Here is a 25,286-nt window from a genome sequence, read left to right as displayed (position 1 = left end):
ATGGGACTCGATCCCACAGACATCTACAGCGATCAAAGATCCTCCACTCGGCCCACAGGCACGCACTTCATCAGGCACTCCAGCCCCCAACACAGCAGGTGGTAATCCTCCTCCCCCTCCCGCTCCCTCACCCTCGCCCGGCACCTCTCCCACACACCCTTCATCACCCCCTCCTCCAGCTTCTCCCCGACCAGGTCCACAAGATCCAAAAGACGGAACGCCACCTCCACCTCTTCGTCACCGCTTCGCGATCTCCCGGACAGAGTGAGGGAGATGTTGTGGATTCTCCCTTTCTCAATCTCTACGGCCGTCCTCAGCGAGTACTGGGCGTACGCTGATGAGCCGTCCTGGACGGTTTGGGCAAAAATCCGAGTGATGCTGAACGGTGGGGTTTTGCCAAAGACCCATTCCCAGGAGCGTAGGCGGCGCTGTATTGCTGTCACCCCTGGAAACCTTCCCTCGTCGGTTGGATCAACGGCTGTGACTTCCTGTTGAGAAACAGACAGTTTCAGTTTCAGTTTCAGTAGCTCAAGGAGGCGTCACTGCGTTCGGAAAAATCCATATACGCTACACCACATCTGCCAAGCAGATGCCTGACCAGCAGCGTAACCCAACACGCTTAGTCAGGCCTTGAGAAAAAAAAAAAAAAAAAGGTGAATAAATAATAGATAAGCTTACATAAATAAATAAATAAATAATAATTATGATATAAAAAAGGTAGTAGTAATGATAATAATAAAAAAATAATAATAATAATGAGAAACAGACAGATACTTACTGGTGAATTTAGCATCTAGCTGAAAGCATTGTATTTCTACCATTGTCCCCAGATGATTTTTTTGGGTGCAAAAACCAGTCCATTTCAGTATGCTTTCTTTGCTTTCTGTATCAGCATGGAAGGGGAACCTGCAAAAGCAATTAACTCCCTTTATACTACAGTGGAGTGATGGCCTAGAGGTAACGCGTCCGCCTAGGAAGCGAGAGAATCTGAGCGCGCTGGTTCGAATCACGGCTCAGCCGCCGATATTTTTTCTCCCTTTCCACTACACCTTGAGTGGTGGTCTGGACGCTAGTCATTCGGATGAGACGATAAACCGAGGTCCCGTGTGCAGCACGCACATAGCGCACGTAAAAGAACCCACGGCAACAAAAGGGTTGTTCCTGGCAAAATTCTGTAGAAAAATCCACGTCAATAGGAAAAACAAATAAAACTGCACGCAGGAAAAATACCCAAAAAAAAAAAAGGGTGGCGCTGTAGTGTAGCGACGCGCTCTCCCTGGGGAGAGCAGCCCGAATTTCACACAGAGAAATCTGTTGTGATAAAAAGAAATACAAAATACACAAAATACACAGACAGAAACACTATAAAAGAGACAGATTTCTTTTGCTTCTGTATCAAACAGTCCCGTGTGAGTAGGCAGGCTTAACCTTTCTTTTTTTTCTGATCTAAAAATGATATTAAACGGATAAATATTAAAACAACAGCACATCATCACACGCTTACGTGTATATTTCCACATGTATTCACACACACACATGCATGTATTCACACACACATAATCTAGGTCATCAGAATTCATAACAACTAGCTCGGTGAACAACTGGTCATTCTCAAGGCAGCTTCAGATTCACATAACACCAACACACCTTCTAGTTCTAATCAAAAGCATTTCTAAAAGTCTTATTGTGTCTTTGATCACTAAGGGGGCAAATGACTTGTAAGAAAGATGGGCATCTGCTCTCATGGTGACCTCAGTTTCGATACCCCTCCACTTCTGTGCTTGGGGTGAGTCCTGTCAGTGTCTTCAGTGTCGGTTGATTGATGGGGGGCTGTTGTTTGAGGGACGTGGTGGCGGTCTCCACTCTGGGAGGGACGCTCACTCTAGCTCCGCAACAAAGCTATTATTGTTGTTAGTAGGGGGCTTAGTAGGTGGTGTCCTAAGTACGTTAAATCAGAACAGGCACCACTGAACACCACCGAAGTGACTCAGCAGCAGTGCAGGGTCTCCTCTGGTGTGTGGCCTCCTGGCGACCTAACATCAGTGGTTCCCTCTGGACTGCCGACGCTGGAACTGTGACAGAAGAACCCAGGTGTGGCCGTGTATGGGGAAATTTAAATGAGCGGCGTGGGAGTAATGCCACTGAAACGGCGCAGATGATGGGGCAGCAAAAAAAAAAAAAAAAAAAAAAAAGATAGATGGGCATTCTTCTAGTGGGCCTGTTGTATTGAAGAAATATGATTTAGTTAACGAAATATTGAACATGCTAGGTCATTAGAATCGTCTCCAGTGAAACAACAATCCAAAAACAAAAAAACAAAATTAAAAAGCATTCGACTGAAAACTGACGCAACAAAACAACACACCTCACTATCATCATCATCCTGTAAAAACCTCTGACCTAAACTGACGCAACAAAACAACACACCTCACTACCATCGTCATCCCGTAAAAACCTCTGACCTAAACTGACGCAACAAAACAACACACCTCACTACCATCGTCATCCCGTAAAAACCTCTGACCTAAACTGACGCAACAAAACAACACACCTCACTACCATCGTCATCCCGTAAAAACCTCTGACCTAAACTGACGCAACAAAACAACATACCTGACCATCATCGTCATCCCATAAAAACCTCTGACCTAAACTGACGCAACAAAACAACATACCTGACCATCATCGTCATCCCATAAAAACCTCTGACCTAAACTGACGCAACAAAACAACACACCTCACCATCACCGTCATCCCGTAAAAACCTCTGACCTAAACTGACACAACAAAACAACACACCTCACTATCATTGTCATCCTGTAAAAAACCTCTGACCTAAACTGACGCAACAAAACAACACACCTCACTATCATTGTCATCCTGTAAAAAACCTCTGACCTAACTGACGCAACAAAACAACACACCTCACTACCATCGTCATCCCGTAAAAACCTCTGACCTAAACTGACGCAACAAAACAACACACCTCACTACCATCGTCATCCCGTAAAAACCTCTGACCTAAACTGACGCAACAAAACAACACACCTCACTACCATCGTCATCCTGTAAAAAAACCTCTGATCTAAACTGACGCAACAAAACAACACACCTCACTATCATCGTCATCCTGTAAAAACCTCTGACCTAAACTGACACAACAAAACAACACACCTCACTATCATCGTCATCCTGTAAAAACCTCTGATCTAAACTGACGCAACAAAACAACACACCTCACTATCATCGTCATCCTGTAAAAACCTCTGACCTAAACTGACGCAACAAAACAACACACCTCACTACCATCGTCATCCTGTAAAAAAACCTCTGACCTAAACTGACGCAACAAAACAACACACCCCACTATCATCGTCATCCTGTAAAAAACCTCTGACCTAAACTGACGCAACAAAACAACACACCTCACTACTATCATTATCCCGTAAAAACCTCTGACCTAAACTGACGCAACAAAACAACACACCTCACTATCATCGTCATCCCGTAAAAACCTCTGACCTAAACTGACGCAACAAAACAACACACCTCACTACCATCGTCATCCTGTAAAAACCTCTGACCTAAACTGACGCAACGAAACAACACACCTCACTATCATCGTCATCCTGTAAAAACCTCTGACCTAAACTGACGCAACAAAACAACATACCTCACTATCATCGTCATCCCGTAAAAACCTCTGACCTATGACCTCAACGAGTGTGTCAAAGGTCATGTCCGGGGCATCTTCGGTCAGGTTTTTCACTGGGGACGGAACGCTCTTGGTGGCTCTGGTGTCCACGCCAACCTGAGCAAACAGAAGCTCTAAATATGATAATTGTCAAGGGTATGATGTTAATAATAATAATAATTATTTGATTACAATCAAAATGGTAATAACAATGATAATAATAATGGATGCTTACATAGCAAACTATCCAGATATCTGCTCTGGGTGCTTTACAAAAACAGAAACTCTAAATATGATAATTGTCAAGGGTATGATGTTAATAATAATAATAATTATTATTATAATCAAAATGGTAATAACAATGATAATAATAATGGATGCTTACATAGCAAACTATCCAGATATCTGCTCTGGGTGCTTTACAAAACACATGTTTTGTGTGTGTGTTTCGGTTGTTGTTTTTTTATATGCAAAACACATTACATCAATGTTATGTATACACACTAAAATGTGACTAGCATATTACACACACACACACACAAATGCACATGCGCGCACACACACACACACACACACACACACACACCACACACACATACATTCAAATATACATATGTATATACCAGCCGCCCTCCACACACACACACATCTACACAAACAGACACACAACCACACACACGCGCACCTACACGAACACACACATGTACATACACACATGCGCACACAAGCAAGCATACAAACACACACAAACACACATTCATACACATGCATGAACGGGTATTTATAACACATTCCAACAAGGACGGTTTTTTTTCATGGCTTCAGAATGGAACCAATTTACAGAGAACGATTATGAAACACAGACTGCAGGCTGCTAAAACGAGAATAATGAATCATTGTTGTATGTGCAATAATCAGGTTGTGTAACTCTCTCCATACGAACGGCGAAAGAGACGACGTTAACAGCGTTTCACCCCAGTTACCATCATCAAAATATTGCAAGCGGAAGGCTCTTATACTGAAGAGGTGAATGTTGACAAAGAAAACCACAATTCTGACGACGGAAGCTAAAGGTTGGGTCATTCAGACACCCACTGGACATCCGAGGGGTCTGTGTAGAGGAGAAGAGAGGACTGGCCGTACTGAGTGAATTAATGGACAGGTTACGTATCTGTTCTTTAAATAAAAGAGAAGATGTAAAACCAAACCAAAAGGAAAGCAATATTTCTATTTCTTTTTTCTTCTTCATTTTACCAGTGACACTACTGCGCCTAGAGTTGACTTAATCAAGATTTTGCGCCTTTTAAATATTATTAGTAGTAGTAGTAGTAGTAGTAATTTTATGCATTTATCTTTGTTTTTCTTCTTTTTTAAAAAAATCATTTTTTAATTTATTTTTTAAATTATTTTTTCTCAAGGCCTGACTAAGCGCGTTGGGTTATGCTGCTGGTCAGGCATCTGCTTGGCAGATGTGGTGTAGCGTATATGGATTTGACCGAACGCAGTGACGCCTCCTTGAGCTACTGATACTGATACTGGTACTGATACTGGTACTGATACTGGTACTGATACTGGTACTGATACTGATACTGGTACTGGTACTGATACTGATACTGGTACTGTTACTGATACTACTTCCTTGCCCCTCATTCTAGTGTAGTTACAAGTCCCCCACACACGGACACTCCAAGGTTTGTCCGTCGCAGTCCCGGTATTAGGTCGTCCGCAGGGAACTATCGATGTTAGGGGGAAGCTTCTTCTTCTTGGTTTAAACATTTTTAATATCAAGAAACAAGGTGCAATACAGCGTTCAATTAAGAAGACTTGAGCAACAACAAGCATGAGCTTGTATCGTGCTCGTTCATATGTAACAAGCAATACACAAACGCAATGGCGAAAATACACACATTATTTGACAATGAAAAGAAGGTTGAAGTGCAAGACAAAACTAAACTAAACAAGAAAAACAACAATAACAAAAACACACACAAAAAAACCCAACTACTATTACCGCAACTACCACTGACAACAACAACAATGAAAATATTAATGATAGTACTAATACTAACATAGTAGCAACAATAATACTATGCTGAAACTCCCACGTTCACTCGTATGTACATAGGTGGGCCTTTACGTGTATAACCGTTTTTACCCCCCCGTCATGTAGGCAGCCACACTCCATTTTCGGGGGGTGGGGGGGGTGCACGCTGGGTATGTTCTTGTTTCCATAACCCACCAAATGCTGACATGGATTACAGGATCTTTAACGTGCGTATCTGATCTTCTGCTTGCATATACACATGAACGGGGTTCAGGCACAATCAGGTCTGCACGTATGTTGACCTGAAAGATAGGGAAAATCTCCACCCTTTACCCGCCAGGCGCCATCACCGAGATTCGAACCCGGGACCCTCAGACTGAAAGTCCAAAGCTTTCACCACTCGGCTACTGCGCCCATCAGGGGGGAAGCAATATTCCGTCATTTGGATTAACAAAAGTACAGTCTGTTTACATCATACCATAGGGCTGTGCAAAATGGACGACAGCACGTCTCTGTTCACATCGAACACCAGCGTGAAGTGATGGTAAGTCCTGTGTCTGCCCAGCTTAGACGCCGTGCCCGACACCTGCACACCACACACACGACAACGTCACAGTCAGTACAAATTTCAGTCTGCCCAGCTTAGCGGCTGTGGCCCACACCTGCACACCACACACACCAGCGTCACAGTCAGTACAAATTTCAGTCTGACCAGCTTAGACACCTGCACACCACCGCCCGACACCTGCACACCACACACACCAGCGTCACAGTCAGTACAAATTTCAGTCTGCCCAGGTTAGACTCTGTGGCCCACACCTGCACACCACACACACACCAACGTCACAGTCAGTACAAATTTCAGTCTGCCCAGCTTAGAGGCTGTGGCCCACACCTGCACACCACACACACGACAACGTCACAGTCAGTACAAATTTCAGTCTGCCCAGCTTAGAGGCTGTGGCCCACACCTGCACACCACACACACCAACATCGCAGTCAGTACAAATTTCAGTCTGCCCAGCTTAGAGACCGTGGCCCACACCAGCACACCACACACACCAACGTCACAGTCAGTACAAATTTCAGTCTGCCCAGCTTAGACACCTGCACACCACCGCCCGACACCTGCACACCACACACACCAACGTCACAGTCAGTACAAATTTCAGTCTGCCCAGCTTAGAGACCGTGGCCCACACCTGCACACCACACACACCAACGTCACAGTCAGTACAAATTTCAGTCTGCCCAGCTTAGAGACCGTGGCCCACACCAGCACACCACACACACCAGCGTCACAGTCAGTACAAATTTCAGTCTGCCCAGCTTAGACGCCGTGGCCGACACCTGCACACTACACACACCAAAGTCACAGTCAGTACAAATTTCAGTCTGCCCAGCTTAGAGACCGTGGCCCACACCTGCACACCACACACACCAACATCGCAGTCAGTACAAATTTCAGTCTGCCCAGCTTAGAGACCGTGGCCCACACCAGCACACCACACACACCAGCGTCACAGTCAGTACAAATTTCAGTCTGCCCAGCTTAGACGCCGTGGCCGACACCTGCACACTACACACACCAAAGTCACAGTCAGTACAAATTTCAGTCTGCCCAGCTTAGAGGCTGTGGCCGACACCGGCACACCACACACACCAGTCAGTACAAATTTCAGTCTGCCCAGCTGAGACACCGTGCCCGACACCTGCACACCACACACACCAACGTCACAGTCAGTACAAATTTCATTCTGCCCAGCTTAGACGCCGTGCCCGACACCTGCACACCACACACACCAACGTCACAGTCAGTACAAATTTCAGTCTGCCCAGCTTAGACGCCGTGCCTGACACCTGCACACCACACACACCAGCGTCACAGTCAGTGCAAATTTCAGTCTGCCCAGCTTAGACGCCGTGCCTGACACCTGCACACCACACACACCAGCGTCACAGTCAGTGCAAATTTCAGTCTGCCCAGCTTAGAGGCCGTGCCCAACACCGGCACACCACACACACCAACGTCACAGTCAGTACAAATTTCAGTCTGCCCAGCTTAGAGGCTGTGGCCCACACCTGCACACCACACACACGACAACGTCACAGTCAGTACAAATTTCAGTCTGCCCAGCTTAGAGGCTGTGGCCCACACCTGCACACCACACACACGACAACGTCACAGTCAGTACAAATTTCAGTCTGCCCAGCTTAGACGCCGTGCCCGACACCTGCACACCACACACACACCACCGTCACAGTCAGTACAAATTTCAGTTTTCTGCTCGTCAGTTTCTCAAGGGGGAGTCACTGCATTCAGACAAATGGGGGTATGGGAGTGGGAGTTATTGGGGTCATATTTTGTGCCTTTTTTTTCCAGCGATTATTCATAGATCTCTGTCTTCTTCTTCTTTGTTCGTGGGCTGCAACTCCCACATTCACTCATATATACACGAGTGGGCTTTTACGTGTATGACCGTTTTTAGCCCGCCATGTAGGCAGCCATACTCCGCTTTCAGGGGTGTGCATGCTGGGTATGTACTTGTTTCCATAACCCACCGAACGCTGACATGGATTACAGGATCTTTAACGTGCGTATTTGATCTTTTGCTTGCCGTATACGCACGAAGGGGGTTCAGGCACTAAGCAGGTCTGCACATATGTTGACCTGGGAGATCGGAAAAATCTCCACCCTTTACCCACCAGGCGCCGTCACCGAGATTCGAACCCGGGACCCTCAGATTGAAAGTCCAACGCTTTAACCACTCGGCTATTGCGCCCGTCACAGATCTCTGTTATTTGTGGTATTGTAATGGTGTGTACAGATTTTGTTTACACTTCTGTAATTATCCTCATGTGATCTTGTGTGGTATAGCGCACTGCTGTATGTGTTTTGCTTCATGTGAGGCGCTCACAGCCCATTACATGGGGAGTTTGAGCCATGTAAGTATAATATGTTATCATCATCAACATCATCATCATCATTATCATTACTGTTATCATTATCAGTATCATCATCATCATCATTATCATCATCATTATTATTACTATTATCAGTATCATCATCATCATCATCATCAACATCATCATTTATTACTATTATCATTATCAGTATTATCATCATCATCATCATATTACTATTGTCATTATCAGTGTTTTTATTATTATCATCATCATCATTATTATTACTATTATCATTACCAGTATTATCATCATCAACAATATCATCATCATCATTATTATTACTATTATCATTATCATAATTATCATCATCATCATTATTATTACTATTATCATTATCAGTATTATCATTATCAGTATTATCATCATCATTACTCAAAGCTGCTCAGCCGAGCACAAAATCCGGCTCTTTAGTTGGCCGAGCAGCGTCTAGCGTCTTGGGTCAAAAAATTTTTTAATGCCAGACTTTCCCAACGCACTCTGTACTGACCGGCACATTCGCCGCGGTATTTCTGGCCCCGCGCGCCAAACTGGGACACTGCCTTCTTTGTTTCACTCGGCCCCGCGGCCCCCACCCCGCTTTTCCCACCTTTTCACAGCATCCACACATTTCCTGCAGCGATTACAGAAAGTTGAATTATTGCTATTCCTGGTTGTATTATTGAAATGCAGTTTGATTTGATTTACACAATTTCATTATTTTATCAACATCATCGTTTCATTTTTTTTTTTTTTTTTTACCTTAAAAATCTTCGTCTTTCTCGTGGAATGAAGGGCACGGCAGTGCCATAAGCCGACAGACACTCACCCCGCTCTCCATCCCCCTGCTGCTCACTCTCACCATGCTACAGTGTGTTCATTTAAACGTTTGTTGTGCTGCCAAGAAAAATCGCACAATTCAAAAGGTAAGCTAATCTGCATGCAGGCATGCTATATGTTCTGTGTGTATTTACGATGTTATTGTGCTAAACGCCTGTTTTCTTAGAGAGGGATTTAAACTTAACGATTTTTGCGATCATGTTTCTGCTTATCCTTCTCTTCTCTTTCTTCATTTATGTTTCAGCCGTTGCCACAACAACCGCTAGGTAAGAAAACATATTGTGTTTGGAGTCAATGGAAAGCTTATTTTGTGTTCTTTTTAGAAAACCACTTCTTTAGTCGTTATTTCCGATCCATCCGAGGAGATGATGCGCGAAAGAAACAAAGCAGATTTACCGCCGAACAAGCGTACAGCGAGTGCTGCTGGCGTGGTCTGTTTGTCAGCCGCGTTTATTTATATCCATGCCCTACTTCCTGGGTTCATGAACTTTCGCAGGGCCAACTAAAGTGCCAGCACTGAACACCCGTGTACTATTATCATTATCAATATTATCATCATCATCATTCTTATCACTATAATCATCATCATCATTCTTATCACCATCATCATCATCATTATCATCACTATTATCATCATCATCATTATCATCATCATCATCATTACTCTCACTTTGTACACCCCATCCAGCACAAGGTCATCTCGGCAGTTTAGGTCAAGGTCAAGGTCCCACCGAGAGGTCACAGCGTCCACAACCAATGACAGGTTCCTCCGTCGGTCGTAGCGGCTGCGGTGCTTCAGGAAGGAGAGGTTGAGGTTCCCTGGATAAAAAAAACAGAAAAGTTGGTCATAAATGATACATTTGTTTTTGTACTTCTTTTTATTACAACAGATTTCTCTGCGTGAAATTCGGGCTGCTCTCGGCTGTGTTGTGTGTTGTGTGTGTGTGTGTTGGCCGATCTGCCGATGAACATGGCCAAGATGTCCTGCTCTGGTGGGCTGGTGTTTTTTTTTGTGTGTGTTGTTTGGTTTTGTGTTGTGTTGTGTGTGTGTGTGTGTGTGTGTGTGTGTGTGTGTGTGTGTGTGTGTTGGCCGACCTGCTGATGAACATGGCCAAGATGTCCTGCTCTGGTGGGCTGGTGTTTTTTTTTGTGTGTGTTGTTTGGTTTTGTGTTGTGTGTATGTGTGGTATGTTGTGTTGTGTGTGTGTGTGTGTTGGCCGACCTGCCGATGAACATTTGTATTTGCATTTGTGTTTCTTTTTATCACAACAGATTTCTCTGTGTGAAATTCAGACTGCTCTCCCCAGGGAGAGCGTGTCGCTACACTACAGCGCCACCCATTTTTTTTGTATTTTTTCCTGCGTGCAGTTTTATTTGCTTTTCCTATCGATGTGGATTTTTCTACAGAATTTTGCCAGGAACAAGTCTTTTGTTGCCGTGGGTTCTTTTACGTGCGCTAAGAGCATGCTGCACACGGGACCTCGGTTTATCGTCTCATCCGAATGACTAGCGTCCAGACCACCACTCAAGGTCTAGTGGAGGGGGAGAAAATATCGGCGGCTGAGCCGTGATTCGAACCAGCGCGCTCAGATTCTCTTGCTTCCTAGGCGGACGCGTTACCTCTAGGCCATCACTCCACATTTATATGAAGTTCTTAAACGTCCCAGGGTGTTTCAATAAAACTCACTGGCCAGACACTGGCCACACAAGCTCTTCCCCCTTTGACATCATAACAATCAGTTATCAGTTTCAGTTTCAGTAGCTCAAGGAGGCGTCACTGCGTTCGGACAAATCCATATACGCTACACTACATCTGCCAAGCAGATGCCTGACCAGCAGCGCAACCCCAACGTGCTTAATAATGCGCATAATAATAACACAACAGTAACAATAATGATGCTAATGGTAATGATGATAGTAATATTATCATTGAGAATGATAAAAATAATGATGATGATGACCATCATCATATTAATAATGATGATGATGATTATGATGATAGCAGTAGGAGTCATAATAGCAATACAAATAGTAATGATAATAATAAGAATTATCATCATCATTATCATTATTGATAATGACAACAACAATCATCATCATCATCATCATAGCAATAGTAGTGATAATGATAATAGTAATACAATAACAAATATTATTATTATCATTGATAATAATGATAATAATAATAATCACCATCATTATCATAATGATGATGATGATGATGATAATAATAAGAAGAAGAAAATAAATGAATAAATAATAATAATAATATTAATAATAATTCAAAAAGGGGGGGGGGAGAGAAAGAAAAGATACCAAACCAAGAAAAAGATAACCCCTTCCTTTACCTTCATCGTGATACACAGTTCCTCCCCCACTGCTGCGACGCACCACCGCGATTCCCTTCCGGAGCGCTGCCTGTACGTCACACTCTGTCCAAGGGTTCTGATGGCGCCCGATCACCACGGCTGGCGTGTTCCTCCACATCAGCAAGTAGTCCCTCTCCTCCAGCCCCACGTTTTCATAAAGCCACTCCTCCAACGCCAAGTTCTCAAATATGTTTTGTGAGTGTGAAACAAAGACCGTTTTTTTCGCTTTGCCGTCGGTGGTGGCTGTGGCGAATGGATGCGCGGTTTGGAGCAATATGCTTGGGTTTGACTGTGTTTTTGTTCTTCTTTGGCTTTGTAAGAGTTTGTGCATCAGTTTAGCTGTCCTTGTGAAGCCTCTACTTGATGAAATGAGCTTCATTTTGACACTGAAAGGTGTAGATAATTCTCCTGTTATCTGCTTGATGTTCAGAATGAAAGATTAATGACTGATCATGAAATTCCAACAATGAGTTGGGTTTGTTTTTTTTAAGAGCATTTCAAAATACAGTGCTGCTTGACAAGTGTTGCAGAGAAAAATAGCATACAAATACCCAACTTAAAAATTTCAAACTTAAATGAACCTGAACAGAAGACGAAGCCTACAGTTGCCTGTCTTCAGCCTCTGGTTTCCCCTCAGTCTGAATGGAAGATAATAATAATAATAATAATAATATTAATGGATACTTATATAGCACACTATCCAGAAATCTGCTCTAGGTGCTTTACAAAAACGCTTTTGTTAACATGAAATATTATATCTATGTTACATACACACACCAAAATGTGACCACACACACACACACACACACACACACACACATACACACACACACACACACGCATGCACACACACACACACACTGCATATATACATTTTAACATACATGTGTATCTAACAGCTACCCTAACACATACGCACACATAGGCAGGCACAAATTTACATAAACACACGCACACACAATACACATTCATATACATGCATGTAGTTATGTACACATACATATGTATACACACATAGTCAAGCACAGCTAATGAAAAGGAAGTGGACCTGCCACAATTGAACTTATTGCTGAGGGAAAAGGTGAGAGATGAAGTTCAACTTTTTTTCCCCTGTTAAATGGATATTCTGTTTCTGTTTCCGAATTCCCTGCAAAATACTTTTTTTTTTTTGCGAAAAAAAAAATATCTGAAATTGCACACACTGATTCCTGTATCAGCCAAGTCAAGTGAACTTAACTATCTCCCAAGAGAAATTTTCAAAGGGTTGTGCAGCTTAAACTCAGATAAACATAAAATATAAACTCAGGAGACATTTAAACATTCAAAGAGATAGCATAAAATGACAATGACACATCTAATATCATTTTTCATATCAAGTACAATCAGGAGTATTATATATAAGATAAAAATATATGAACATATATTTTCAGTCTTAAGAGACATGTACATGTTTCAGTATTCAAAAGGGTCACATAATATTTTTGAAACAGCAAAGAACATTTTACATATTCAGAATAAATAAATAAACAAATAAATTGAAAAAAAAACAGGGTCTTACTAACAGCGGCTGGGAAAGAGATCGCGCACACACACACACACATTGTGAATGTATTTTTGACAATTTCAAGATGTTGTCTGTTATTGCAGAAGACTTGCTGCATAGTCCAATAGGACATTTGTTATAGTTGTTTGATGTTAGTGTTTCCTTCTATATGCCTATGTCTCCATTTCAATTAATGTTTTATTTTTTCCAATGCTCCGTGTCTTTCCCCACCACACGCACACACATACACACACACCATTCTTCACCCTCTGCCCAATACTGTTCACACAACCACGCCCCGCCTCCCACACCCCCTTTTTTTTCTATTTGTTTTTCTTTCCATCTATTACCACTTAAAGTGGAAGACGTTAAACTGAAGACTACTACTACTACTACTAGTACTACTACACACACACACACACACATACACACACACACACACACACACACACACACACACACACACATATATATATATATATATATATATATATAAATATAAATATATATATCTACAAAACACCATGCAGGTGATAGCATTAACAATAGAATAGAATAGAATACATCTTTATTACCAAGTGTACCGGGGTCATAAGGAATATGGGGGCGGGGGGCGGGGGGGGGGGAGTACATAAAAAGGTACAAACATAAATAAAAAATCATACACAGACACAGACGAAATTTGGATACATACATGTACATATCAATACAAAAACTTGTGCATTCTCACACATGCATGCACACACACACACACACACACAGGAGCCACTGCCTTTCTTAGTCATAGCTGTAGTTATGATACTCCTTCCTCAGACACACACACACACACACACACGCAGGGAAAGAGAGAGGCTCTCTCCACTAAACTTTGAATGATGGCATGAGTGCTACTCTTTTGAATAATCAACTGATGAACTATAAGGATTGCATGAATATTTGTACAAGTGAAAAAAAATCTTTGCAAACATTTTTTTTTTTTTTTTTTTGGTGAAAAATTCTCTTTAGCAACACACACACACATGAACACACACACACATGAATACACACACACACACACACACACACACAAGCAGAGACAGAGAGAGTTAGCAATCAGTGGGGAATGTTATTCTGTGATCTTTCCTGATCTAGTTTCGATTTGTCGCTTACTGTGTCAACAGATCATGGACAAGGTCAGAACACTATACACTTGCTGTTCTCCATTGCACGTTTTGACTTTCCATGCCGGCTCCTTTTTTCCCAGAGTGACGTCCCTTGGGAACTTAAAAACTATCTTTTTATGTTTTGTAATATTAAATAACACAGCAGCTCTCAGAATCCATAAAACACGGTTAACAAGTATAATTACTTCAGACAGGATATATATTTGATTTTTAGAATACTCTAGCCTGAATTTTTTTTTAATCTGTTGAAACTGCTTCAAATAAAAAGTTAGATTCTTCATCAAGATGGCAGCTGCCATGGCTTCGTACGAGGACTGGTTAACGGAAAAACTGAAGTCTCTGAGTCCAGAATTCGACACAGATGTCTTTGTGTCATACATTATCAGCATATTAGATACAGACAGCTCTGCTGATGAAGTGACAGAAAGTATTGAGGAAATACTTTCTCAAGTTCTGGTAACTTCTCTCTCTGAGTCTCTCCTCTCTCTCTCTCTCTCTCTCTCTCTCTCTCTCACGAATAGACACTAATATCTAGTATCTAACATTCTATGTCTCACGTAATCTCTCGCGCGCACTCGCTCAAGCTGCATCATTCTTAGTCTTGTAACGCATCCCACTTGCACGTACACGCAATGACACTACGTTTAGCAATTATCGTTTTTGTACTGCAAACAGTGAAACACACACACACACACACACTCTCTCCCCCCCCTCTCTCTCTCCCTCTCTCTCTCTCTCAAACACACACACTCTCTCTCTCTCTCTCTCAAACAGACACACACACACACACACACACACACACACACGTGCGTATGCACATACAAATACGCGTGCGCGCGCGCACACACACACACACACACACACACACACACACACAGGTACTAAGATCTGCAGTACACAAACATATTAACGACATTTTATGCGGGTTTTTTTTTTTTTTGTTTTTTTGGATAAATCATAATCTGAGGAATTATTGTACAAATTGTTGTTGCCAACTGCTCAGTCAAGATTGGAGAAAGGACAACCAACAATATGAATAGGCCTACCTGAGAAGAGAAAGTACAAGAGGGAGGACAGAAATCGGAATTATAAAATTTTTATACTTGAATACTAACTGAACAATTGGGGATTTCGGGGTTTCTTGCAAAGACGGGGGTAATATCATCATTGGAATAAAGTTGTCTTTGTGGCCACAATGAAGCCATGATTATAGCCGATTGGCTGGTTTCATAACCAGCAAAGCTCCAGACAGTATGACTAGTGAAATGAATTAAGACCCCTTAGATTTTGAATGAATATATATTTAACTATTTAACATTTCCAAATTGCTCTGTGTTTGTGTCTCACTGTCTGTGTTTTTGACGCTGAAGGCAGTTTCATGTTGTCAAGGGTCCATCTTCAAGTTATTTGATATGAAGAAAAAGACTGTCACAAGTGTGAGACTTTGAGTATTCAAATAATTATACAGTAAACATGTATAACCCACATGAAGTATCACAGGTGAACAGACGGGTGCAATAGCTGAGTGGTTAAATAGTTGGACTTTCAATCTCATGGTCCCGGGTTCAAATCTTGGTAACATGGCCTCGTGGGTAAAGAGTGGAGATTTTTACAATATCCCAGGTCAACATATGTGCAGGCCTGCTAGTGCCTGAACCCCCCCCCCCTCAATTGAATATGCAAGCAGAAGATCAAATACACACGTTAAATATCCCGTAACCCAGTAGAGGCAGCAGTGAAGACACTGAAAGCAGGGAAGTCAGCTGGCGTCGACAACATTCCCGCCGAACTGATTCAAGCTGGAGGCGAAGCGGTGATTGATGCCCTCACCACCATCTGTAATAAGATCCTGCAGACGGGAGAGTGGCCAACCACCTGGACACAATCATTGGTCATCACAATCCCCAAGAAGGGCAATCTACAACAGTGCAAAAACTACCGCACTATCAGCCTAATCAGCCACCCCAGCAAGGTCATGCTAAAGGTCCTTCTCAACCGACTGAAGCCGCAAGCAGAAATGATCATCGCCGAAGAGCAGGCCGGCTTCAGAGCAGGGAGAAGCACAACAGAACAAATCTTCAACCTGCGCTTGCTGTGCGAGAAGTATCTCCAGCACCAAAGAGACCTCTACCCCGTCTTCATTGACTTCAAGAAGGCGTTCGACAGGGTATGGCACGCTGCCTTATGGGCCACCATGCACAAATTCAACATCAGTGAAGACATCATCCAAGCCATACAGAACCTATACGAAAGAGCAACCAGTGCAGTCCTCTTCAATGGTAGCACGGGTAACTGTTTAGAACCAGGGTCGGAGTCAGACAGGGCTGTCTACTCTCTCCCACTCTCTTCAACCTCTTTCTTGAAAGGATCATGACTGACGCCCTGGAAGATCATTGGGAACTGTCACATTGAGGCAGAGCACACCAACCTGCCCCCCCCTCTCTCCTGACTTGTGCCCTGCAAAACACACACACACTCTCTCTCAGACAGAACACACTCAACACACACTACAAACATCACAGGCTTATCGCATGCAAATAGCGTGCGCCGCGCAAACCACACAGACACACACACACACCAAGGTACTAAATCTGCACGTACACAAACAGTTAAGAACTTGTAATGACGGTTTTTTCTGTTTTTTTTGAAAATCATAATCTGGGAATTATTGTACAACATTGTGTTGCAAAGCCAGTCCAGATTGGAGAAGACAACCAACAATATGAATAGCGCTACTGAGACGATGAAAGACAAGGGAAGACAGAAATCGAATATCAAATTTTCGTACTTGAAATTGAACTAATGAACAATTGGGATTTCGGCATTTCTGCAAAGCGTGGGTAATCATCATTGGAAAAGTTCTTGATGCACAATGAAGATGATATACCATGGCTTGTTTCATAACAGCAAAGCTCCGACAGTATGACTAGGAAATGAATTAAAGACCCCTTAATTGATGAATATATTAATATTTAACATTCCAAATTGCTCTTTTGTGCCATCAATGACCTGTGTTTTGCGTGAAGCAGTCAGTTGTCAAGGGTCCACTCAAGTTACTGTATGACAGAAAAAGACTGTCCAGTGTCGAGACTTTGATATCAAATAATTATACGTAAAATGATAACCACATTCCAGTTTTCAGTGGGTTATGGAGACACGAAAATACCCAGCATGCATCAACCACAACAGAGTCATTGGCAAGTTGATGTTGGTCGTGTAACGGATAATATTATAAAGTTGGCTTATTGTGCTTGCATGATATGAACATTTTCAAATCTAAAACTGAGTTATTTTGTTTATAAACAAATTAATCATATATATAGGTAAATAAACTAAATAAAGTTATATGAAAATTAATTAATGAAATATATAAGATTTCATAATGCTTACACACCATGCGCTCCATGCATGCTGTGTGCTGTACAACAAAGTAATCGTTCACATAGGGTAAATAAACCAAATTAAGTTATTTGAAAAATAAACGTATGAAATATATATATATATATGTAGAAGATTTGATAAGATGTACATACCATGAGGCCAGTGTATGCTGTGTGCTGTACAGGGCGGTGAAGGAAGCGGCTCGGCCTGCAAGGAGATCGTGGAGGAATGGGGCAAACACCAGAGTCGGTCGCTGGCCGCCGCAAACAGTGCTGTCAAAAAAGGTACCGGTGCTCTGCCCTGTCACTGTGTGGTCTGTTCTGTTACTGTGTGGTCTGTTCTGTTACTGTGTGGTCTGTTCTGTCACTGTGGTCTGTTCTGTTACTGTGTGGTCTGTTCTGTCACTGTAGTCTGTTCTGTTACTGTGTGGTCTGTTCTGTTACTGTGGTCTGGTCTGTTCTGTTACTGTGTGGTCTGTTCTGTCACTGTAGTCTGTTCTGTTACTGTGTGGTCTGTTCTGTTACTGTAGTCTGTTCTGTTACTGTGTGGTCTGTTCTGTTACTGTGGTCTGTTCTGTCACTGTGTGGTCTGTTCTGTTACTGTGTGGTCTGTTCTGTTACTGTGGTCTGGTCTGTTCTGTTACTGTGGTCTGGTCTGTTCTGTTACTGTGTGGTCTGTTCTGTTACTGTGGTCTGTTCTGTCACTGTGTGGTCTGTTCTGTTACTGTGGTCTCAGTGTCTGTCTTTGTGGTCTGAGCTCAAAATATACTTGTTTATTCATGTGTTTATAAATGTGACATTATCCAGTGAATGAGATTTTTATGTACAAAGTCTGGAGTCAGTAATACTTATACTGCAGAAGTGACCTTTGTTTATGGTCTCATCTGATTGTATATATATATATATATATATATATATATATATATATATATATATATATATATATATATATATATATATATAAATAAATAAATAACATATGCAAATTATCATTACCTTGGTCAGTTGGTGTCTTTTACAAGTTTTAGCATTACAATACTAAGATTTGGACTAAACATGCACAAAGATATTATCAATATCACAGACACAGTGTGTGTGTGGGTATGTGTGTGTAAGTGTGTGTGGGTGTGCGTGCGTGTATATATGTGTGCGTGTGATTGTGCGTGTGTATGAATGTGTATGTGTGTGTGTGTATGTGAATGTGTGTGTATGTGTGCTATATATGTGTGTGTGTATGTGTGTGTATACATGTGTGTGTGTGTGTGTTCATATGTATATGTGTGTATACATATGTGTGTATGTGTATTCATATCTCCGTGTGTGCGTGCATGTGTGTGTGTGTATGTGTGCATGCATGTGTGTGTGTGTAGGAATGTGTGTGTGTTTGTGTGCGTGCATATACATGTGAATGTGTGCATGCATGTGGTTGTGTGTGTGTGTGTGTGTGTGTGTGTGTACTGACTATACATACATGTGTGTGTGTGTGGTGTGTTCACGTATATATCATTATACGTATGTGTATGATATCAACTCAGACGCGGGGGACATGCTGTGTGAGATCATGGAGCAACAGTCCCTGGCCACAGTGAAGGAGAACAAGCGGTCAGCAGAGGAGGAGGCCCGCAAGCAGGCCATCCTCGCCCAGTACGCCCACGTCTCCGATGGCGAGGAGTATCCTTTTTTTTTGTTGTTGTTTTTAATCAACTCCCTTCGGCGTAGAAAAAACTGCTCCCTACAGGAGGGGGCAGGGGGTGTGGCTGGAAAACAGGAGAGTAAAGTGTACAGGAAGCAGTTGAGGCTCATGGCACTAGTTGTATGACAAATGGTTTGGTGTTTTGTTGGGTTGTTTTTTTTTTGTTTAGCGAGTTTGCATCTTGAACATTTCTATTGTATTTCTGTGTCTTGTTTATAGTAGATGTAATGTTAGATAAGCTTAGACTGAGCCGCTTTATAATTAACATTTTTTGTTGTGTTCCTGCGTCCTGTTCACACTAGATGTATTGTTGAATATTCTTTGATTGAGCCGCTTTATAATTAACATTTTTATCGTATTCCTGCGTCCTATTCACACTAGATATATTGTTAAATATTCTTTGATTGAGCTGCTTTATAATTAACATTTTTATCGTATTCCTGTGTCCTGTTCACACTAGATATATTGTTAAATATTCTTTGATTGAGCTGCTTTATAATTAACATTTTTAGTGTATTCCTGCGTCCTATTCACACTTGATATATTGTTGAATATTCTTTGATTGAGCCGCTTTATAATTAACATTTTTAGTGTATTCCTGCTTACTATTCACACTAGATATATTGTTGAATATTCTTTGGTTGAGCTGCTTTATAATTAACATTTTTAGTGTATTCCTGCACCCTATTCACACTAGATATATTGTTAAATATTCTTTGATTGAGCTGCTTTATAATTAACATTTTTATTGTATTCCTGCGTCCTATTCACACTAGATATATTGTTGAATATTCTTTGATTGAGCTGCTTAATAATTAACATTGGAGAAATTTGGTCAGGTGCATTATCACAACATAGACAAGTAAACAACATGGGGACCATAACTGTAAAAGTCAACAACAGCTTTTACGAATATTACGAAGATACAAATGTAAAAAAAAAAAAAAAAAAAAAAAAAAAAAATCTTATACACCGTTTTATACATACATCCACGCACTGCAGGTAATAACTAGTATTCTTAATGTAAAAACAGAAAGAATTAAGAAACATTATTTGAATTTGTGTGTGTATGTGTTTGTGCGCATAGTCCTATGTAGAGGCACGTTATTATTGTTGTCGATATTTTTGCGAGGGGAAGAAAAGTATTGTGGCCTTAACAAGGGGACAGAACAGACCAGGAAGCGGAAGAAGCATCAGCGTTTGCTTCGTCGCACAAGGGGAAAGGAGAATCGGCCGACAGTATCCTTTGGAGCTCTGTGTGTGTGTGTGTGTGTGACTGTGAGAGGGGGGAGAGTGGGGTGGGAGGGAGGGGGGGTTCTGTAGTGTCTGGTGTGTATGTATCTGTATATGTGTGATTGTGTGCATGTGTGCATGTGTGAGTGTGTGTGTTTGTAGTGGGCGATGTGTACACATTGTGTGTGATTGTGTGCATGTGTGTGTGTTATTGTGGTGTGTGTGTGTGTGTGTGTGTAGCGTTTATATCTGTAGTGTGTGGTATGTATGTATCTGTGTGTGATTGCTCATCTGTGTGTTGTGTGTGTATGTGTTTGTGCGCATCAGTCTGTGTGGGTGGGTGTATCTTTGTGTGTATCTGTGTATGTGGTGTGTGTGTGTGTGAGATATGTGGTGAGTGTTTTTGTTTCAAAATCACAGAGAGATGATGAGATTGTGTGTATGCATTTGCATGCTTGCAATGTACAGTTGCGTATATTATGTGCGCCGTGTGAGAAGACAAAAGCGTGAGAGAGACCTGTGTGTGGTGTGCACTGTGCTGTTCAGGAGCCAAACTGTACACGTTTCTAGCTCTCTTTTTGTCTCTGGCCCCTTTTCTCACTGTCTCTGTCGCTGTTCCAAGTCGCTTCTCATACAGCGTCTTATGATGATGTCCTGTTCTCTGTTCCTTGTGTCTTGATCTTGCCATTTTTTTAAATTTTTTTTTTACGCTTATAGTTAACTTCATCACGTTTTTGCGCCTTATACATATTATTAGTAGTAGTACTCTAGCAGTAGTAGTTCTGTTTTTTATGTATTTACCTTTTTTCTCTCTCTCAAGGCCTGACTAAGCGCGTTGGGTTACGCTGCTGGTCAGGCATCTGCTTGGCAGATGTGGCGTAGCGTATATGGATTTGTCCGAACGCAGTGACGCCTCCTTGAGCTACTGAAACTGATGTTGCCATAAATGCATGTAATGTGCTGTCTCTCTCTCTCTCTCTCTCTCTCTCTCTCTCTCTCTCTCCACCTTTATGAGGGGCTATGGCGTATATGAATAAACCATTCATTCATTTTCTCTCTCTCTCTCTCTCTGTTGCTGTCTATCTCTCTCTCTCAGTCTCTGTGTGTCTCTCTCTCTCTTTCTCTTTCTCCCTGTTTCTCACACACAGGCACACACAAGCACGCAGCATGGCCATTGAATATTTCATGAATGAATGTGATGATATTATGACCTTGACCTTGGCTACAGCCCTGATGGAGCGAAATACGAATGCAGCGTCAGTTATGGAGGTAACCATGAACTGTGTGTGTGTGTGTGTGTGTGTGTGTGTGTGTGTGAGAGAGAGAGAGAGAGAGAATGAATGAATGAATGAATGAATCTTTTATTTTCCAACGGTGAAGATATTAGCACTTTGGCCGACTTACACATCTAAGAGACACACAAACATGTACGCATATAAATGTAGTTATACTGAATACTTAATACATGTATAATGTACGAGTATAACACAGCGTCAAACTGAGAGACACAACATCGCTCACATCTGTATGGAACGGAAGCGAGTAACGCACACACGCACACCTCACACACACACACTAACACACACACACACACCAAGGGAAAAACAACAACAAAACCCTAGCATGAATGCTACACATGAATGATTCAAGTGAAATTAACACAGAAAAGTAACGATAAAATTTTATTCACAGATGTAAGAGACATAAAAGAGAGCAAATAAGGCGACGGGTAATAGGGATATGGACAGATAGACACATTATGTGAAAGACAGAGAGAAGGAGAGACAGAGGGGAGAGACAGACAGACAGACAGAGATGTAAAGATATGTCAGTGTGGGAAAAAAAGAAAGAAGACAGAGAGAAGTAGGAAATGATTTTGTGCTCAGTTTCAAATTTCAGTTTCTCAAGGAGGCGGTCACTGCATTTGGGCAAATCCATACACGCAACACCACATCTGTTGGGTAGAATCCTGACCAGCAGCATAACCCAGCGTGAATAGTCCAGTCTTGAGTGCTTGCTTGTATATCTGTTATACCTATCAGAGTGGGTTCCTTCTACAGAATTTTGCCAGAGGACGACACTCTCGTTGCCATGGGTTCTTTTTCAGTGCGTCAAGTGCATGCTGCACATGGGACCTAAGTTTATCATCTCATCCGAGTTTATCAGATTCAAACACTCGACTGTTGGCCGCCGTTCTTTCTCTGTCTCTGGACCTTGCAATTGGAATGAACTTCCTCTTTCGCTTCGTCAGGTCTCCACACTCAGCTCTTTCAAGTCTAGCCTTAAAACCCACCTCTTTCCCAAAATAGCCTCCCTTGCCTACCTCTTCCTTGTCTTTAGTTTCTACAGTTTTAGAGTTATGCATGCGTGTGAATGACTGGTGCGAAAGCGCTTTGATTTGTCTCTGCACAAGATTCAGCGCTATATAAATACCATTATTATTATTATTATTATTATCATCTCATCCGAATAACTAGTTGCCCAGTTTGATTTTCCGGTCGAACTTGGGAGAAAGGGCGAGAGTGGGATTCGAACCCACACCCTCACGGACTCGGTATATTGGCAGCAGAGCGTCTTAACCACTCTGCCACCTTCCTCCGATGTGCTCAAGGTGTGGGCAACACACGCGTATGCACACACAGCTTTGTTCTCAGTCCCCATTCATTCAAACGTCCGCCTAGGAAGCGAGAGAATCTGAGCGTGCTGGTTCGAATCGTGGCTCAGCCGTCGATATTTTCTCCCCCTCCACTAGACCTTGAGTGGTGGTCTGGACGCTAGTCATTCGGATGAGATGATAAACTGAGGTCCCGTGTGCAAGCATGCACTTAGCACACGTAAAAGAACCCACGGCAACAAAAAGGTTGTCCCTGGCAAAATTCTGTAGAAAAATCCACTTCGATACGAAAAACAAATAAAACTGCATGCAGAAAACTATACAAAAAAAAAAAGGGTGGCACTGTAGTGTAGCGACGCGCTCTCCCTGGGGGAGAGCAGCCCAAATTTTACACAGAGAAATCTGTTGTGATAAAAAGAAATGCAAATACAAATGCAAATATGTCCGCTTAGGTATGTCCGCTTCAAACAGTCTGACCATTTTTGACTCACTTGTGTAAACAAAGTGAGTCTATGTTTTAACCCAGTGTTCGTTGTCTCTGTGTGTGTGTGTGTGGCTGTGTGTCCGTGGTAAACTTTAACATTGCCATTTTCTCTGCAAATACTTTGTCAGTTCACTCCAAATTAGGCATAAAAATAGGAAAAATTCAGTTCTTTCCAGTCATCTTGTTTAAAACAATATTGCACCTCTGGGATAGGCACAAAAAAATAAATAATGAAGCCTAATTATATGCAAACTGCATTTACTGTTATATTTTTTGTATTCTCTAAACTTGGCACTTTGATCTGATATTCTGACCCAACAACAAGAGCAGTCATTATTATCATTTTTTGTTCAAACAGGAACTTCCTTTGCTAAGCATGGACGTTTTATTTATTTTGCGAACGTTTTGGTGCAGATAGTAAAAAAGGGAATTTACTCTGTAATTAATGCTAGGGGACTTAATTCGCTTTAAACTGATCTTTCTCATCTTAAACATTATATTTTGAAATTATACTCAGTACATAAAAAGCTTGGATTTTTTTTGTTTTTTTTTTGTTTTGTTTTTTTGAGTGTATCACAAGTGAGTCTTGAAGGCCTTGCCTCTCTTGTTCCTTCTGCTCCAGGCGCAGCAGGTGCAGCGCGAGCAGTCGAAGCAGGAGCACGAACGCAAGAAGGAGAAGGACAAGCAGGACCGCGAGGCCCAGCGGCAGAAGCAGCAGCAGCGCAAGGAGGCCGAGAAGAAGCGCACGCAGAAAGGGGAGCGCCGGAGATAGCGCGCGGCAGCAGGCTGCGCGCGGCTTTGGGGGATCGATTCCTGGGTTACTTTAAATTACGTGGATTGTGTTTGTGTGTATGTGTGTGTGTGTGTGTGGTGTTGGCTTTAATTGAAACTAAAAGTGAACCCATGTGTGTGTGTGTGTGTGTGTGTGTGTGTGTGATGGTTTGTTGGTGACGCTGAAGAGTTTGTTGAATGCTGCTTTCTGGGGGTTTTGTGGGTGGTTCTTGTTGTTGGTTTTTTTTTTTGGGGGGGGGGGGGGGGGTGGGGGGGATTTTTTAAGTTGTGCATTAAGGCAAAGAGAGTGTATACAATCTCTCTTCATTTATCCATGTGTGTAATGCAGTATGATGCAAGAAATACAATTTAATGCAAGCAGGACAATACAATGTAGTTCAGTTCAGTTCAATACAATACAGTAACGGTTTATCTCGTTTCTGCAGGCTATCTGCAGGGGTAAAAACAGTCATGCACGTAAAAGCCCACTCGTGTACATGCGAGTGAACGTGGGA

At 42.1% G+C, this 25,286-nt stretch overlaps 2 protein-coding genes across 2 annotated transcripts; one reads left to right on the top strand and one right to left on the bottom strand.

The window, feature by feature from the left end:
* Positions 1 to 32: 32 nt before the first annotated feature.
* On the bottom strand, positions 33 to 12,514 carry LOC143277106 (lipoyl amidotransferase LIPT1, mitochondrial-like). Its single transcript, XM_076581844.1, has 6 exons — positions 11,870 to 12,514; positions 10,192 to 10,340; positions 6,217 to 6,324; positions 3,709 to 3,811; positions 3,113 to 3,147; positions 33 to 488 (listed from the first exon to the last, which is right to left on the bottom strand). Exons 1-6 carry the CDS (start codon positions 12,267 to 12,269, stop codon positions 33 to 35), a joined length of 1,251 nt encoding a protein of 416 aa, XP_076437959.1. The 5' UTR covers positions 12,270 to 12,514.
* A 2,367-nt stretch (positions 12,515 to 14,881) lies between these two features.
* LOC143277181 (coiled-coil domain-containing protein 43-like) lies at positions 14,882 to 24,910 on the top strand. The gene is made up of 6 exons (XM_076581951.1): positions 14,882 to 15,052; positions 18,162 to 18,261; positions 19,512 to 19,647; positions 20,838 to 20,908; positions 22,131 to 22,171; positions 24,623 to 24,910. Exons 1-6 carry the CDS (start codon positions 14,882 to 14,884, stop codon positions 24,770 to 24,772), a joined length of 669 nt encoding a protein of 222 aa, XP_076438066.1. The 3' UTR covers positions 24,773 to 24,910.
* The last annotated feature ends 376 nt before the right edge of the window (positions 24,911 to 25,286 follow it).

The sequence above is a fragment of the Babylonia areolata genome, chromosome 33 (assembly GCF_041734735.1).
Source record: "Babylonia areolata isolate BAREFJ2019XMU chromosome 33, ASM4173473v1, whole genome shotgun sequence".
NCBI classification, from domain to species: Eukaryota; Metazoa; Mollusca; class Gastropoda; order Neogastropoda; family Buccinidae; genus Babylonia; species Babylonia areolata.
This window is presented reverse-complemented; position numbering and strand designations above follow the sequence as displayed.

Excerpts from the sequence above, each read along its gene's own strand:
- LOC143277106 (XM_076581844.1), bottom strand. The coding sequence starts at position 12,269 with ATGAAGCTCATTTCATCAAGTAGAGGCTTCACAAGGACAGCTAAACTG. Across the intron at positions 3,148-3,708 it reads CACACTCGTTGAGGTCATAG|GTCAGAGGTTTTTACAGGAT; the intron begins GTCAGAGGTTTT and ends GTGTCAGTTTAG. Across the intron at positions 489-3,112 it reads AGGATGACGATGATAGTGAG|GAAGTCACAGCCGTTGATCC; the intron begins GTGTGTTGTTTT and ends GTTTCTCAACAG.
- LOC143277181 (XM_076581951.1), top strand. The coding sequence starts at position 14,882 with ATGGCAGCTGCCATGGCTTCGTACGAGGACTGGTTAACGGAAAAACTG. Across the intron at positions 20,909-22,130 it reads GAAAGGAGAATCGGCCGACA|CCCTGATGGAGCGAAATACG; the intron begins GTATCCTTTGGA and ends CCTTGGCTACAG. Across the intron at positions 22,172-24,622 it reads ATGCAGCGTCAGTTATGGAG|GCGCAGCAGGTGCAGCGCGA; the intron begins GTAACCATGAAC and ends CTTCTGCTCCAG.